Source organism: Tursiops truncatus, chromosome 13, assembly GCF_011762595.2.
Source record: "Tursiops truncatus isolate mTurTru1 chromosome 13, mTurTru1.mat.Y, whole genome shotgun sequence".
NCBI lineage: Eukaryota > Metazoa > Chordata > Mammalia > Artiodactyla > Delphinidae > Tursiops > Tursiops truncatus.
The window spans coordinates 51,106,888-51,124,833 of NC_047046.1; the positions used below are offsets into that span (position 1 = coordinate 51,106,888).

The 17,946-nt window shown below is 41.8% G+C and overlaps 1 protein-coding gene across 6 annotated transcripts in view; it reads right to left on the bottom strand.

The window, feature by feature from the left end:
* Positions 1-17,946, bottom strand: part of TPGS2 (tubulin polyglutamylase complex subunit 2) — a 77,757-nt gene that overhangs the window by 55,122 nt on the left and 4,689 nt on the right. For all 6 annotated transcript variants that reach the window (XR_002175403.3, XM_073790672.1, XM_073790673.1 and 3 more), the window contains exon 2: positions 6,022-6,101. Coding sequence is in view for 5 of the 6 variants with exons in the window: in XM_073790672.1 (XP_073646773.1) it covers positions 6,022-6,101 (80 nt within the window). In the remaining variant the exon portion in view is untranslated. The remainder of the gene's footprint in view (positions 1-6,021; positions 6,102-17,946) is intronic.

Consider the following 17,946-nt stretch of genomic DNA (forward strand, 5'->3'; position numbering starts at 1 on the left):
CAAATGACAATGAAAACACAACTATACAAAATCTATGGGATGCAGCAAAAGCAGTTCTTAGAGTGAATTTCATTGCAACACAGGCCTTTAAGAAAGAAGAAAAGTCTCAAATAAACAACCTAACCCAACATCTAAAAGAATTAGAAAAAGAGGAACAAAACAAAACCTAAAGTCAGCAGAAGGAAGGAGCTAATAAAGTTCAGAGAGGAAATAAATAGAGATTAAAAAACAATAGAAAAAAAAATCAATAAAATCCAAGAGCTGGTTCTCCGAAAGGGCAAACAGAATTGACAAATCTCTGGCCAGGCTCACCAAGAAGAAAAGAGAGAAGACTCAAATAAACAAAATAAGAAATGAAAGAGGAGAAATCACAACTGATACCTCAGAAATACAAAAAACTATAAGCGAACAATTAATATATCAATTATATGAACAATTATACATCAACAAATTCGACAACTTAGAAGAAACGGACAACTGTCTAGAAACACACAGCCCACCAAAACTGAATCAAGAAGAAACAGATAACTTGAACAGACTGATGATTAGAAGTGAAACAGAATCTGTAATTAAAAAAAAAAAAAAAACCTCCCTACAAAAGTCCAGGGCTAGATGGCTTCACAGGCAAATTCTACCAAACATACAAGGAAGAACTTATACTGATCCTTCTCAAACTCTTCCAAAAGACTGAAGAGGCAGGAACACTCCTGAAGACATTCTAGGAAGTCACCATGACCCTGATATCAAAACCAGACAAAGACACTACAAAAAGAGAAAATTACGGCCCAATATCTTTGATGAATATAGATGCAAAAATTATCAACAAAATATTAGCAAACCCAATCCAACAACACATAAAAAAGATCATACACCACAACCAAGTTGGATTCATCCCAGGGTCGCAAGGATGGTTCCAGCAAACACAAATCAATCAATGTGATTTGCGTGTGTTGAATCACATGATACACCACATAACAAAAGACAAAAACCACATGATCATCTCAATAGATGAAGAAAAAGCATTTGATAAAATTCAACATCCATTTAGGATAAAAGCTCTTACAAAAGTGGGTACAGAGAGAACATATTTCAACATAATACAGTAAGTCCCCGACATATGAACCTTCAAGTTGCGAACTTTCAAAGATGCAAACATGCATTTGCATGTCCAATCACATAAATTATTCTATTTGAGGAGGCACTGTTAGTTTTTGAGGCACAGGACCCGAACATAGGATGGTACACAAAGGCTGCAGGAGCCATTCAGAATGCAATCCAGTGCTACTGGGCCATCTATGATGAGAAAAAAAGAGGTACTATCCAGACATCACTGGATCATTTTTTCAAGAAGGTGGATAGAATTGAATCCAGCAAAAAGCCAGAACCTGTACCATCAACATCAGGTATGAGTGAAATTGCAGCTTGCCCTCGTCTCCTATTGCTGATGATCCTTCAGCTCTAACATCTCCCACCTCCTCTTCCTCCTCCAGTCAGTAACTCTTCTTGCCTGTTCACTTGATGCCAGCCCCGTATGCCAGCTGTTGTACTGTACTACTTTACTTTTCAAGGTACTGTAAGATTAAAAGTGTTTTCTTTATTTTTTGTGGTTGTTTGTTTTTTATGTATGTATTATTTGTGTGAAAAGTATTATAAACCTATTATAGTACAGTACCATATAGCTGATTGTGTTAGTTGGGTACCTAGGCTAACTTTGTTGAACTTATGAACAAATTGGACTTACAAACTCACTCTTGGAATGGAACTTGTTCATATGTAGGGGACTTACTGTAAAAGCTATTTACGACAAACCCACAGCCGATATAATACTCAATGGTGAAAAGTCGAAAGCTTTCCTGCTAAATTCTGGAAGAAGACAAGGATGCTCACTCTCACCACTTCTCTTCAACATAGTATTGGAAGTCCTAGCCACAGCAATCAGAGAAGAAAAAGAAATAAAAGGTATTCAAATTGGTAGGGAAGAGGTAAAAGTGTCATTATATGCAGATGACGTGATACTATATATAGAAAACTAAAGACTAAAGACTCCACATAAAAACTACTGGAACGGATAAACAAATTCAGCAAGGTAGCAGGATACAAGATTAACATACAGGAATCAGTTGCATTTCTTTACACTAACAATGAAATATCAGAAAGGGAATGTAAACAGTCCCTTTTAAAATTACATCCAAAAAAAAAAAATAGGAATAAACCTCACCAAGGAGGTGAAAAACTTATATGCTGAGAACTACAAAACACTAGTAAAGGAAACTGAAGATGATTCAAAGAAATGGAAAGATATCCCATGCTCTTGGATTAGAAGAATTAATATTGTTAAAATGGCCATACCACCCAAAGCAATCTACAGATTCAATGTGATCCCCATCAAATTACCCATGACATTTTTCACAGAACTGAAACAAATCATCCTAAAATTTATATGGAACCATAAAAGACCCATAATTGCCAAAGCAATCCTAAGGAAAAAGAACAAAGCAGGAGGCATAACCCTCCCAGACTTCAGACAATACTACAAAGCTATAGCTATGAAAACAGCATAGGACTGGCACAAAAACAGACATATGGATCAATGGAACAGAATAGAGAGCCCAGAGATAAACCCACACACCTACAGACAATCTTCAACAAAAGAGGCAAGAATATATAATGAGGTAAAGACAGTCTCTTCAGCAAGTGGTGTTGGAAAAGTGGGACAGCCAGCCACATGTAAATCAATGATTTTAGAACATACCCTCACACCATACATAAAAATAAACTCAAAATGGCTTAAAGACTTAAAAATATAAGACATGACACCACAAAACTCCTAGAAGAGAATATAGGCAAAACATTCTCTGACATAAATCGCACCAATGTTTTCTTACGTCAGTCTCTCAAAACAATAGAAATAAAAGCAAAAATAAATAAATGGAACCTAATCAAACTTACAAGCTTTTGCACAGCAAAGGAAACCATAAACAGAATGAAAAGGCAACCTACGGACTGGGAGAAAATATTTGTAAATGATGTGACTGACAGGCCTTTATTTCCAAAATATACAAACAGCTCATACAACTCAATAATAAAAAAACAAACAACCCAATCGAAAAACGGCCAGAACACCTAAATCGACATTTCTCTAAAGAAGACCTACAGATGGCCAAGAGGCACATGAAAAGCTGCTCAACATCACTAATTATTAGAAAAATGCAAATCAAAACTACAATGAGGTACCACCTCACACTGGTCAGAATGGCCATTATCAAAAAGTCTCCAGGGCTTCCCTGGTGGCACAGTGCTTAAGAATCAGCCTGCCAAGGCAGGGGACAGGGGTTCAAGCCCTGTTCTGGGAAGATCCCACATGTCGCGGAGCAACTAAGCCCATGCGCCACAACTACTGAGCCTGTGCTCTAGAGCCCGTGAGCCACAACTACTGAGCCTGCGTGCCACAACTACTGAAGCCCATGCGCCTAGAGCCCGTGCTGCACAACAAGACAAACCACCGCAATGAGAAGCCTGTGCACCACAATGAAGTGTAGCCCTCACTTCCCGCAACTAGAGAAAGCCAGCACGCAGCGACAAAGACCCAATGCAGCCAAAAATTTAAAAAAAAAGTCTACAAATAATAAATGTTGGAGATGGGGTGGAGAAAAGAGAACCCTCTTACACTGCTGGTGGGAATGTAAATTGGTGCAGCCATTATGGAAAACAGTACGGAGATTCCTCAAAAAATTAAAAATTGAGTTGCCATATGATCCAGCAATCCCACTCCTGGGCATATACGCAGACAAAAATATAATTCAAAAACTACATGCACCCCTATGTTTATAGCAGCACTATTTACAATAGCCAAGACATGGAAACAACCTAAATGTCCATTGACAGATGAATGGATAAAGAAGATGTGGTATGTATGTGTGTCTATATGTATATATATATAGAGAGAGAGACACACACACACATACATACACACAATGGAATATTACTTGGCCACAAATAATGAAATAATGCCATTTGCAGCAATGTGGATGGACCTAGAGATTATCATATCAGTCAGAAAAAGAAAGACAAATACCATATGGTATCACTTATATGTGGAATCTAAAATACGACACAAATGAACGTATCTATGAAACAGAAACAGCCTCACAGACATAGAGAACAGATTGCCAAGTGGGGAGGCAAGGGAGGAGAGAAGGACTGGGAGTTTGGGATTAGCAGATGCAAACTAGTGTATCTAGGATGGATAAACAACAAGGTCCTACTGTACAGCACAGGGAACCATACTCAATATCCTGTTACAAACCATAATGGAAAAGAATATGAAAAAGAATATATATGTATAACTGAGTCACTTTGCTGTACAGCAGAAATTAACACAACATTGTAAATCAACTATACTTCAATAAAATTAAAAAAAAATAACACTAATGTCAAACCATTTATTTTATGGATGATGAACAGGGGACACAGAGAAGTTATGATATTTAGCCAAGGGCCTGAGCTGGCACAAGACTCCTACTCTAGGCTGTTTTCCTCACATCAGTGCCTCTAGCCTCACCATTATCTTATCTCAGTGGGTTTCCCAGGGCAGAGGCAGTGGGCCTCTTCTTGGAAGGAAAAAATATTATCTGGCTATATAGATGCATCTGTAGACAGCAGGTTTACCACATGATGGCTGTGCTCTGGCTGGGCCGTCTCCAAGGACACAGTTCTCAAGGGTCAGTCCCCTAGAGAAGGGACTTACCAGCTCCTTGGGGCCCTCCTGCTCCTCTGGTACAGGTACTTCTGGGAGCAGGCACGAGTCAGAGGGGCCCTGCCTAGCTTGCTCCTGTGGAAATGTGCTCTTCAGTTAACCCTCGGGTGAGGAAGTGGGGCGGGTGAGTTTCAGACCAAAACTTCTGCTCTCCATTGCTTAAATGACAAAACGGCACATAGTATATTGCCTCTAGTTTGAATGTAAAAAAAAAAAAATCATACAAAAACATGTTCTTAAGGTTTATGGGGTTACAAGCCCCTTTCAGAATCTAAAGATCTTTCCACAGAAAAATGTACATACTTCATAAATTAACACATATTTCAAGGAGTCCATGGACCACTTTCCATTCATGGGCAGAAATCTGACTTCTCTACTTAAAACATTTCAGGGGCTCCCCTTTTCTCCAAAGATAAAGAACGAAATCCTGATGATCTACGAAGCCCTGCATGTCCTGGTCCTTGTCAACCTCTCTCCCTTGCTCTCTTGTGCTCTAGCCACATGGACCTTCCTTATGCTCTCGAAAAATGTAATCCTTCCTATCTTGAAGCCTTCACACAGGCTAAAAGCCCCTTATTCCCAGATCTCACCTATCTGGTTAACAACTTCTCATAACTTCTTTGGGAAAAACGTTTCTCAACCTCCAGACTAGGTCAGGCCTCCTGACAATGCTCCCTTTACCTCTCTTTCACAGAACTTGATCTGCTTTGTAATTATATTTGGAATGACTTATACTATGCCTTAGACAGTAAGATCAAGAGGTAAGACACTGCTCTTTTCTGATTATCACTGACTCTCCAGGACTCAACATCAAGCACAATACCTGGCCCATTTTAGGGGCCTAAAACGTTTATTGAATAAATGAATGAATGGAAGTTCAGAGGAGGGTTGGAAAGCATTCGCTATTAATCTGGTTAGTATTGATACTTCTCTGCAACATTTAACAACGTTCTGCCCCGCACACTTATTAATATTTAATTCTTCCTTTCCTTGCTGGATTTCAGCTTTGTTGTATATACAACTTCAAACGTTCCATTGCCTCCATATGACAGGCTCAGAGGAGCTGCTCTGTGTTGGGGAGATGGCATGGAATGGAAGGGAGTGTTAAACAACCTGAACAGGAACAGAGAGGAAGGTGAACTCTACCTTGAAGGTGGCTGTGGCCTGAGATAAGAATAGGTTTCCTGTCCAATCTTTCCTTCTCAGGGGCATTTGAGTTGACCTCGCTTTGTTGGGAGGTGAGGATTCAATAGGGCAACACTTACTTGTTCCCATGAAGAAATCATATGACGTTCAGCAGGCGCCTTTTCTATGATGGTCACCTCTGTCACACCTGGGGATGATTCTGAAAGAGGAAAGAGAGAGTCTGTAGAGTTTCAGTTGGTCCATTCTCACGTGTTTCTACACTAGAGGTTGACTAGCTCTTGAAGACTGCTCTAGGAATACCAGATCCCTCTGAGGAGCATTTATTACCCCTGTGATAAAAGCAATTGGTCCCTCAAAGGCACTTGGTCCCATAACCTAAGACCATGTAGTCTTCCTGGTAATAATTATGCCAGTATCCTTTCTATGCATCATAAAGTTTCCCTTAAGTTTTCAGAAGGCTCAAATCTTGGGATGCAGCAATAGTCCAATATACCAGCTTAGAATTCTGGACTGCACCTATCCTAGTCTTGCTTTATGCATTCACTAGTTGTGTAACCTTACATGAGTGCTCACTCCCCTTTGCATTTAGTAAGACAAGAATTACAATAATACTTTCCTTGATAAGCGAAGCAGAGGAAACAGAAATGAAGGTGCTTTGGAAAAGCAAAAAGTACCACATACACAATTTTTTTTCTGCCTTCTGTTCAGTGTTCTTCCTAATATGTTCGGAAGCATGGTACTGTGGTAGAAAACCACTGTGAGCTTCAAGCCATTTGACCTGGGGTGAGTCCTGGCTATCCCCATGATTGGTTAGGATGGAAGACACTGTCTTGGCCCTTCAAGGGTGGTCCTATTTGGCACTGTTCCACGAAAGCCAAGATAGTGATTAATAAATGTCATTATTCAATTTTACAGCAAGGACACTGAGCCTGAGAGGTAAAGCCACAAAGCCAAGCCTCTGACTCCAAGTATGGGTCTAGCTGAGAAATGAAGAGCATGTGCAGAAGTCACTACATGCCCCTCGGCACAGCCCTTTAAAGCAGTAATCCTACGCAAATGCAGAGTCTAGCTTTAATCAGTCTTAGCATCCTACCGCTCCACCTGCAGTGGGACAGAATATAGAATTCCTTGCCAACAAACCACCTGGTCACATAGGGATGTCATCTGACTATACTCACAGGGTAATCTAGTGTCTAGGGTTGCAAGAGGACACACAGCTAATGTAAGCGCCTGACATTAAGTTTTGCCGAGGCATCCATTTCAAATACATCCATCTTGAATAAACAAATTGCCACAGTAGCTGTATGACACAGCTACTAACTAAGTAACTAGGTAAGGAACCAGGCCACCCCACCCATGGAGTTCCCCTTTCAGAAAGCCCTGGGTAACTGACCACTTGAGTGGTCGCCCACCTTTTCCCTTCTCATGCCCTAATTCTTGCTCTTATGTTTTAAATTCACCAATAAAGAGTGAACCCACAAAACCCTAGACACCAAGTCCTTGGACCCTAATAAAGACAAAGACCCAGCTCTGCTTGCTCACTCCCAGCTACCTGGCTGTGTGGCCCTGGGCATACCATGTATCCTCCAGGACCCGTGCGTAATAAAAATTTTTTTTTCAAAGTTCCCTGACAGTTGTTGCTGAGGTGTATCTTCAATCATAATAAAAACCACAATGGCTGGTCCAGCCACAACATCAGCTCCAGTCAGGGAAATGTCTGTAGAGCTCATCCAAGTAGTACAGACCTAGGTGAGTGCCTCAGGTATTCCTAGCCAACAGCATCACTATCAATAAGCTGAGACAGACACAACACACCCTTCTTCAGTTTATAACAGACCTACGTGGAGGGGCTACAGGCTCAGACAGAACTGCTGTGATACACTTCAGATGAGAACATTTCACTTTCAACCTTTGAACACCTCCAGGATAGGACAACTGGTCAACATACTGACTTTAAGAACTTTCATATAACAAGTTGCTTAGGAAATACCTGCTACAGAGACCCCGCCACCCAATACTTCAGCACTGGTAAGGAGGAGGTGCTGGGGATGAGGAAGAGAGGGACGAACAATAAATTCCATTTGTATAATGCTCTACTTCTGGGAACTGGTATAAGTTATCTCATTTACTCTTTCAACAATTGTGTGAAGCAGGCATCGTGACTTTATTTTAAAGATAAGGAAACAGGCTCAGCGATACTAATCTCACAGAACTAAATCTCTGACCACAGCCTCAGATACCAAGCCTAATGCTTTTGCTACCATGTTGCCTTAGTAGCTAATTCCAACATGAAGGGAAGTTCTCCCCTCACCACCAAGCAATTCTCAGACGCCAGCTGGGTGTCCTACAATTCAACACAATCCTGACGCTATCTACCAGGAGAAGGCATCAGATCCCACAGGTTAAGAGCTCAGTCCCACAAACCTGCCCTTACTTCAGATGCTAATTGCAGGTCCAGGGTGTTACCTGTGCTTCTGACAGACTGGCTATAAATCAGGGGTTCCTATGATCCCCTCCTTGGGTTTGATAAGTTTGCTAGAGAAGTCAGGAAACCCCTTTACTCACCAGGTTGCTGGTTTATTATAAAGGATATTACAGATCAACAGGGAGATAAGATACATAGGGCAAGGTCCTGAACAAAGGGGCTTCTGTCCTCGTTGAGTTTGGGGCCTGGCACAGTGGCATGAGGAAGTGTCTGGCTAACCAGTCTGGAAGCTCTCTGCACCCTCTCCTTTTGGTTTTTTACTGAGGCTTCATTACATAGGCACACTTGATTAAATAACTGGTCCGTTGGCAAATGACTCAACCTCCAGCCTCTCTCCCCTCCCTGGAAATCAGGTGGGGGAGTGAAAGTTCCAACCCTCTAATCCTGGTTGGTTCCCTTGGGAACCAGCCCCATCTTTAGGTTACCCAAGAACTTTCCAAGTCACCTAATTAACATAACAAAAGACACATTCTTCTCTCCTACCACTTAGGAAATTCGAGGGGTTTTAGGAACTCTGCCTGAAACAGGGATGAAGTCTAAATATATGTTTATTATAAATCATAATACTACAGATAACCAAAAACATCATGAGGATGTTTAGAAAGCAATAGCAATAACAAGTTGTGTTTGGTTTATTAATATGCCACATGAGAAGTAGTATCTGACTAGATATAGCCATCCCTACTCTCCTGCCTTTGTGACCAATGACAAGCATTTGTGAGCTGCCTGGCTGGAATAATCTGTATGGCAGAGTATGAAATGAAATACTGAATGAAGATATGAAGGTCAGGGTTTCAGACACAGCACAGTCTGCTCTAGGTAACTATGACATGCCACAGATGAAAACTCTCTGTGGTAGCCTACTCCAAAGTTGGGTGCTATCACTTCTTTCCTTCACTCCCTGCCCACACCAGTTCTCCAATGAAAGGTGAAGTCTATTTCTCTGCCTCTGTGAAGAGACGTTAACAGGGGTTAGCCTGTGACTGCCCTGACCAACAAAATATGGCGAAGAGACACCATGCAAGTTTTGGACTTCAAGAGGACTGGCAGGTTCCCGTTTCCTCTTTTTGCTCTGGGCCATCACATACTAAATCCAAGCTACTCTTCTGGACAGAGAGGCCATGCTGAGGAGCACGGAGGGGCCGGACATGTGAGTGCAGAAGCCATCTTGGACTTCCAGCCTAGTTGAGCCATCAGATAATTCCAGCCCTATCTGCTATCTCATTGCATACACCTGAGAGACTCGAAATGAGAATAGTCCCACCTGGGCCTAGTCAACCCACAGGACTGGGAGAGACAGTAAACTGCTGTTTCAAACCACTGTTTTGGGGTGGTTTGTTACCCAGGAATAAATAACTGGAACAGACTGCCTAGTAGAAAACAGTCGCTGAGTCAATAATCCCTGAGGTACTCCATGAGGACCTGCTGTCACAAACTATGCACAGTTGATATGGGCCTTGAAGGATGACATGGCCATTCCTGCGGATTGGCTTAATTAACACCTACTCCTGCTCCTTCCAGTGTGCTTTCCTGTATTTTAGAGACTGGCTGGCTAAAGACTACATTTCCCAGATTCCACTGCAGCTAGGCACCCACTGGAGGCCAAGCTTTCTGCAGGGAAAACCACTCCCATAAAACCTGGAAGGAGGGAATGAGCAGGTGAGGTAGAGGGGCAAATGGGGAGACTGGCTCTTTTCACAGTCATAGTTGCAAAGGTGTTTTGATCTCATGGGGTTGAGAGTTGTCGTGTGGCAGAAGCAGCAGCAATTTCTCAATTCTGCAGCTTCCTAACCACACTAGCTGCAGGTACGCCCCACTTAGCATCCCCTTTTCAGTTTGGTTCTCAGCTTAGAATCTGTTCCGCTTAATCTTCCAATGATTTTATGGGCTAATGCCCCTTAATCAGGCCCCTTCTGCCTTAACTAGCTAGAGTGTACTTCTAGCCTTAAACTAGCTATGTATTCTATGGTCTGCCACTAAGAACCCTGATAGACACAGACAGTTTGCATCTGTAGATTCACTTTCAGGACAAGTGAATGTGTGCAGGTCAGAGGAAGTGGTCATTTATATGATTTAAAAATTGTGGCCACGGAACCAGACAAAAAGTGTGAGAGGTTTTGGAATCCAAGATATGACACTGAAGGCCTTTAGAGTCAGAAAATAAAACTTAAGACTACATAAGATTATTCAAAGAGAACAAGTTAACAGTTTATTACACAAATCAAAGAATTGGGTAAGAAGAATACATGAAGCCAGGGCTTGAAGGTGAGGCATCTGGAGGGCTGGGGGTGGAGTAGGGTGGACTGCACATAGCCAACCTGAGGTTAATATCTTTAGAAGGACCAGCTTGTAGGGTTCACCTGTAGCTGGTGCCTCGTAATCTGGCCTTTGCACGTGTTCTACATTGATAAGGCTGTTTTGCCCATCTTTGGTTAAACCAATAAACATTTGCTATCCTTTTGGGAGTCTAAAATTTCCATAGTGTCATGGGCAAAGCTCATTGACAATTCCCAGGAAATAAACATAGAATCTGGAAAATAAGGTAAAGTCTAATCTTTTTTATTTCCTTTCGCCTTGGTCTAGTTTCACTTCCTTAATAGGGTACTGCCTGCAGAGGCCTTGTACTGGCACCTCAGAACAGAGTTCCTAGTGCAAAGCAGCTGCACCTGACATTTCAGCTTGACTCCACACCAGGTTCAGGTTTTAGGAAGTTCTAAGGGAACAGAATAGTTATCCCCTGGAAGGTTGATTCAAGTTCAGGCTATGCCTTTAGACAACCCATTGGCTACCACAAAAACCTGTCACACACTAAATCCTGCCACCCTGCTACCCACAGAAACAGGGCCCCTGGAGCATGATCGTATAGAAACCACAGACACAGTCTATTCCAGTTGCCCCGACCTAGGAAGTGAGCCTCTCCCAAATGCCAAAGAGGAATGGCTCACAGACAGGAGTAGTTTTATGGGAGAGGAGAAAAGGCTGGTGGGACATGCAGTAACCTCCCACACCCAAGTCATAGAAGTGAGAAGCTACCCACCCCCATCCCCCCACCGGGACTTCCGCCCAAAAGGTGGAGTTGATAGCCCTCACCTGAGCCCTAGAGCACGGGACAGGGAAAATCTTAAATGTTTACACAGATTCCCAGGTATGTGTATGCCATCCTACCCACAGCCAGGGCTATCTGGAAGGAACAAGGTATGCTTACTGCAGGGAATAAACAGGTGAAACGTGGCTTAAGCATATTGAAGCTCGTAGGAGGAGTACAGCTTCCAAAAAAGGTGGCAGTGATTCACTGTAGGTCTCACGAAAAGGGAATACAGAGGTAATAAAGGGAAACAAAGCGGATGCAACTGCCAAAAGGGTGGTCCTAGAAACTGTAACTTGTCAACTACCCCTCATACCTCAAAGGCCAGATCCATCCAATTATTCCCCAATCTACACAAAGACTGTACAAAATCTACAAAATTAGACAAAGACTGAAAATTGGGCTTCAACAGAGACCTAGGAGGCCATGGGTGGCTAGCTAATGAACATGGTCAATGCTTCTTTTCCCAAACTATAGCTTGTCAAGCCATCAGAGAGGCTCATCAAAAGACTCACTACAGGAAGGAAGCCCTATATAATTGGTTAGTTAAGCTCATGGTAACTCCTGGCATGAAAAGTATAATCAGTCGGATAGATGAGACATGCCCCATCTGCACAATGAACAACCCCCCAAACCAGACCCTCCAGAGGCCCCCAGATCAGGCCCATTCAGACCAGAGGGACATATCCTGGAGAAGACTGGCAGATTAATTTCACCGTCATGCCAAGAGTACTGGGCAATTTCAGGTATCTCTTGGTGCTAGTAGACACAATTTCTGAGTGGATAGAAGCATTCCCTGCTAGAACTGAAATGGCAGCTGAAGTGGCTAAGGCATTACTAAAAGATATAATCGCCAGGTTTGGGCTCCCAAGATCCCTGCAAAGCAATAATGGTACAGCATTTGTGTCTCAAGTGACGAAGGAGGTAATGAGTGCCCTGGGCATAAAACGGACCTTGCACTCAGTCTGGAGACCCCAATCATCAAGGACAGAGATCCAATCATACCCTGAAACTCAAGGTCCAATCAGCCTGAGCCAAGCTATGTTAGGAAACTCAAGAACACTGGATTAAGTTGCTTTCGATAGCCCTGCTCTGCATGTGGTTACCCCAAGGGGTAATCAAAGTTAAGTCCATTTGAACTCATGTATGGTAGACCCATTCCCCAAGTCCAAGAGAAGGGACACCTTAGCCCCCTTGAAATGGAACAACTCAAGCATGCCCTCCAGGTAGGAGAAATAATGAAAGCTGTCACAGAAGATGGTGACCAGGTGCTGCCCACACCCACTGACCTGGCCCTCCACCCCTTCTGGCCAGGGGCCTGGGTGAACCTAAAAATCTCAAAACCCAGCAGCTGCAAGATCAGCTCACGGCTAAGTGGGACAGAACCCACTTGGTGAGCCTAACCACCCACTCTGCCCTGAAGTTGCAGGGGTCACTCCACGGGGACTCTGCACTCAAGGGAAGAGACCCCCGAGCCACAACCTGCAGAGACACAACATGGGGCAATGGCGCCCCTGACTACTCGTGTGATCCTCTCTAAGACCCTAAGCTTTTCTCCTGCAAAACAAAAAAAGCATGACCAGGGAGACGCAGCCCTGGCACTGAGCCTTGACATCAGGGCAGACTTGCCCACAGGCCAAAGACTGAGATATTTTCATTTTTAGGAAAAATTTGACATATCACCATTATTCTCTTGTCATTTGACATGTAACCACTGTTCTCTTAGGCCATGTATCTTAAATTGTCTGAAGTCCTTTGTTCCCAAAAGGTTAGACAAATGGTGGTTGCTCAGGGCCAAGGCCTAGGTACAACCACACAGATCTAAAGGCAGCTGGCGACTTCCACTCCTCCACCCGGGGTGATGACAATGCCTGAAATCAGCAGGAAGTAGTTACAGAAGACAGACCTGCACCCCTCAGCGCCCCTCAAGAATGGAGCAGGACAAAAACCAGAGGAGGGGTTTGTCACCCGCAAAGCCAGAATTAACAATTCCCAGGAAATAAAAAATAGAATCTGGGTAATAAAGTCTAATCTTTTTCTTTTTCCTTTGTGCTTCATCTTGTTTCACTTGTTCATAGGGTACTGTGTGCAGAGGCCTCGCACCCAGCACCTCAGACCAGAGCTCCTGGTGCAAAATGGCTGTGCAGACACCTCAATGGACTGTGTGCAGCTCTGTGTGTAACACCTCAACTCAAGATGGCCTTGGTGGGCCGTGGGCAGAGAGGCTGCGCCTGGCACTGCGATCTGGAGCGCAAACAGCACAGCTGTGCTGCCGTGTGAGAACTCTACCCGCTTCCCTCCCCACTGACTAGAACCCTACAAAGCAGCCCCACCCACAGCCTGTGAGGGAGAGCTGGACTCTAGAGTGTGAGCTGGCACCTTTCCATTCTTTGACCAAAGAATAAAACTTTCCTGTGCTTCTGAACCAAACTCGGTCTCGTTCTATTGGCTCTAAGGATACTGGGCAGAAGGACCCTTGTTGGGGCCTAACTCAAAGGGTTGGTAACAATAGCTGTGGCTGGTTGTTTTGCCTACCTGACCAGGCCCCAGTAAAATCTCTGGAATTTGAGTCTTAGGCAAGCTTCTCTGGGCAGAAACACTGCAAACATATTGCAGCACTTCACTGCTTAAGGAAGGAGTGTATTCTATGCGACCACTCGCAGCAGGGAAAACTGCAGAAGTCTATACATGCTTCCTCTAGATGCCACCTGATATGTCAAAGGTCAGATTCCCAGGCACCAGCTGACTGATATAATAAACTATAGCTGGGAGTCCTGTCTGCATCCTGTAAGTCCTTCTAGTGAATCACTGAACTTGTGGACAGTTGTGGGACCCCAAAACATGTATCCATCTCTTCATTTTTAATATTTCTGAATTAGTTTGCTTTAGTTGTTTTAGTTTTGGGAAACGGCAAAAAGTTGGGTTTTGTAAGCTAGATTTAAAATCTTTTTCTATTACTAGGTGACTTAAGCCCATTCATATTTGTTGCTATGAGGGATATGTCTGGTCTCAGCTTTATCTTAATATTTTATAATTATACGTATTATATTACACATATTTCTTTTCGAGATGGTGGGTATCATTCATTCCTCTCTTTAAAATATTTGGGGGAATGTATCATTTTCTACTGATGCATGATAAATTGCCACAAATTAGCAGCTTTAAACAACACCTAGGTCACAGTTCTGTAGCTCAGAAGTCTGGCACAGCATGACTGGATTCTCTGCTGAGGCTGAAGTCCATAAGCCAGGTGCACTGACTGCTCAGGTGTCAGCTGTTCTGTTTTCATCTGGTGCTCCAGGTCATCTTCCATTCCTGTTACTGGCAGAATTCAACTCCTTGTGGTTGTAGCAATGAAGTCTCCATTCCTTGCTTGCTGTCACCTGGGGCCACTCTCAGCTGTAGTCTTTCCCATGTGTTCCCATCCACCTTCAAGGCAGCAACAGCATAACAAATCTTTCATGTTTCAAATCTCTTTGACTCCCCCTTCTGTTAACAGCATGTTGTAAAGGGCTCATGTGATTAGATTAGGCTCACCTGGATAATCTCCCTTTTTGCCATTTAACACAACAAATCACAGGTGTTATATCTCATCAGTTTCACAGTCCTGGTGCAGGAAATCTTGGAGGGCTGTTTTTAGGATTCCTTTTTATTTTAAAAAAAAAGCCTTATTGAGATATAACTCACATACCATAAATTTCACCCTTTTAAAGTATGTAATTCAGTGGTTTTTAGTATATTCACAGAGTTATGTGTCCTTTCCTGAAAAAGTAACCTTGTACCCTTTCCCATTTCCAGCATCCTCTGGCAATCACTAATTCACTTTAAGTCTCTATAGATTTGCCTACTATAGATCATATAAATGAAATCACACAACACATAGGCTTCATAACTCTTCTTTCATTTAGTTTTCAAGGTTCATCCATATTGTAGCATGTATCAGTACTTTACTCCTTACTATTGCCAACATTTTCTATTGTATAGATATACCACATTTTTTAGACCCATTCATCAGTTGATGGACATTTGGACTGTTTCTACTTTGTTACAAATAATGCTTCTAAGAACATTTGTGTACATATTTTTGCATGTAAATGTTTTCATTTCTCTTGGGTATATAACCAGAAGTGGAACTGCTAGGTCATATGGTAACTATGTTTAACTTTTTGAGGAAGTGACAAACTGTTTTCCAAAGTGAGAGTGCCATTTTACATTCCCACCTGTGGTGTATGTGTGTGTTCCAGTTTCTCCACTTCCTTACCAACACTTAGGTCAGTCTTTCTGATTATGGGCATCCTAGTGGGTGTGAAGTGGTATTTCACCGTGGTTTTGATTTGAATTTCCCTAATGATCAATGATGACCATCTTTACACATGCTTATTGGCCTTTGTATGTCTTCTTTGGACAAATGTTTATCTATTCAGATCCTTTTAAATTGGGTTATTTGACTTTTTTTGTTGAGCTTCATAGATTCCACCCATAAGTCCCTCATTGTATATGTGATCTGCAAAAAGTCTCTCCTTTTCTGTGGATGTCTTTTCACTTTCTTGATGGTATCCTTAAAAGCACAAACATCTTTAATTTTGATGAAGTCCAATTTATCTATTTTGTTTGTTTGTTTCTTGTACTTTTGGCATCAGATCTAAGAATCTATTGCCTAATCCAAAGTCATTAAAAGGAATCCAAGGTCTATGTTTTAGCACTTACATTTATATCTAAGATCCATTTTGAGTTAATTTTTGTATTTGAGGTAGGAGTCCAACTTCATTCTTTTGCATGTGGCTATCTAGTTGTCACAAAACAATTTGTTGAAAAGATTGTTTTCCCCCCACTGAGTTGTACAGCCATCCTTGTTGAAAATCAGTGGACCATAAATGTGTTAGTTAAGTTTTGGAGTCTCAATCCTATTCCATTGATCTATATTTCTATCTTTATGCCAGTGCCACAGTGAAGACTATTGTGGCTTTGGAGTAAATTTTTTTATCATAGTAAAATATACATAAAATTTGCCATATTAACTATTTTGAAGTGTACAGTTAAGTACACTCACATTGTTGTGCAACTATTACCACTATTCATCTGCAGAACATTTTCATTATCCCAAGTGTAGTAAATTTTCAAATAGTGAAGTTTAAGTCCTCTAATTTTTGTTCCTCTTTTCCAAGATTGTTTTGGCTATTCTGGGTGTCCTTCATTTCCATATTAATTTTAGGACTGGGTTATTTGTCAATTTCTGCAAAAGAGGCAGCTGACATTTTCATAGGGATTGTAGATTTAGATCAATTTGGGGAGTATGGGATTCTAACAGTATTAAGACTTCCAAACCATAAACATGAGATGTCTTCCAATTTATTTAGGTGCTCTTTCTTTATATATTGTGTTGTAGTTTTCAGTGTACAAGTCATGCACTTCTGTTAATGTGCTCGTTCACTCCTTATTTCTGTTAATTTAACTTTTTACTAAGTATTTTACTGTTTTGACCCAATTGTAAATTGAATTGTTTCTGTAATTTTATTTTTGGATTGTTCATTGCTAATGTGTAGGGTTTTTTTTCCCTTTTTTTGGCGGATTTCTTAGGACTTTTTTAATATACAAGAGCATGTTATTTGCAAATAGCTCTTTACTTCTTTCTTTCCAAATTGTATGTCTTTATTTCATTTTCCTGTCTTTATTTCATTTTCTTGTCTAATTGTTCTGACTAGAATCTCCAGTAAAATGCTGAATAGAAGTTGTAAGAGGAGAGTTCTTATGTGCAAAAAAGAGTGAACACAGCATGCCTGAGACTGCAATATTTAGAAAGGCCTGCTTGTAAGGTTGGTTCTTGGCTGGCATCTGGGAATTTGGATTTCAGGAGGGTTCCCACCATTGCCTGGTAAGAATGGCTCACTTTATTTAAAAAAAAAAAGAATGGCTCATTGTACCTACCTGTTGTTACAATATGGTTTATGCTGAACACAAGCTTTCCGCTGGGAGTCTCAAATTTGGTACATACTAGGTAGAGGATGTCTGAATGATGGATTTCCAACAACAGGTCTGGACTTCTGGGCTCAAATAAGCTTCCCTAGTAGACAACATTTCAGATGTGTTGTCACACGTTGCTGGAACAATTGTGTCCCATGTGATTTCACTGAGAGAAAACTTACATCTGGTTTCCTTGATTTCCCCACATGCACCTTTCCCTTTGTTTCTGCTGTAATAAATCACATGACTGTCTGTCCTGTAATCCTCCTAGTGAACTGTCAAACCTGGTGTGGTGCTGGGGATCCCATGAATATTTGCCTTTTTCCTGATTTTAATGGTAAATCATACAGTTTTTCACCATTGAGTATAATGTTAGCCATGGATTTTTCATAGATGCCCTTTATCAGATTGAGGAAGTCTGATTTGTTTTTATGTTTTCACTCTATCCCACAGTTTGGATGTGTTCTATCATCAGAGAACACTTTGTATGACATCAATCCTTTAAAATTTATT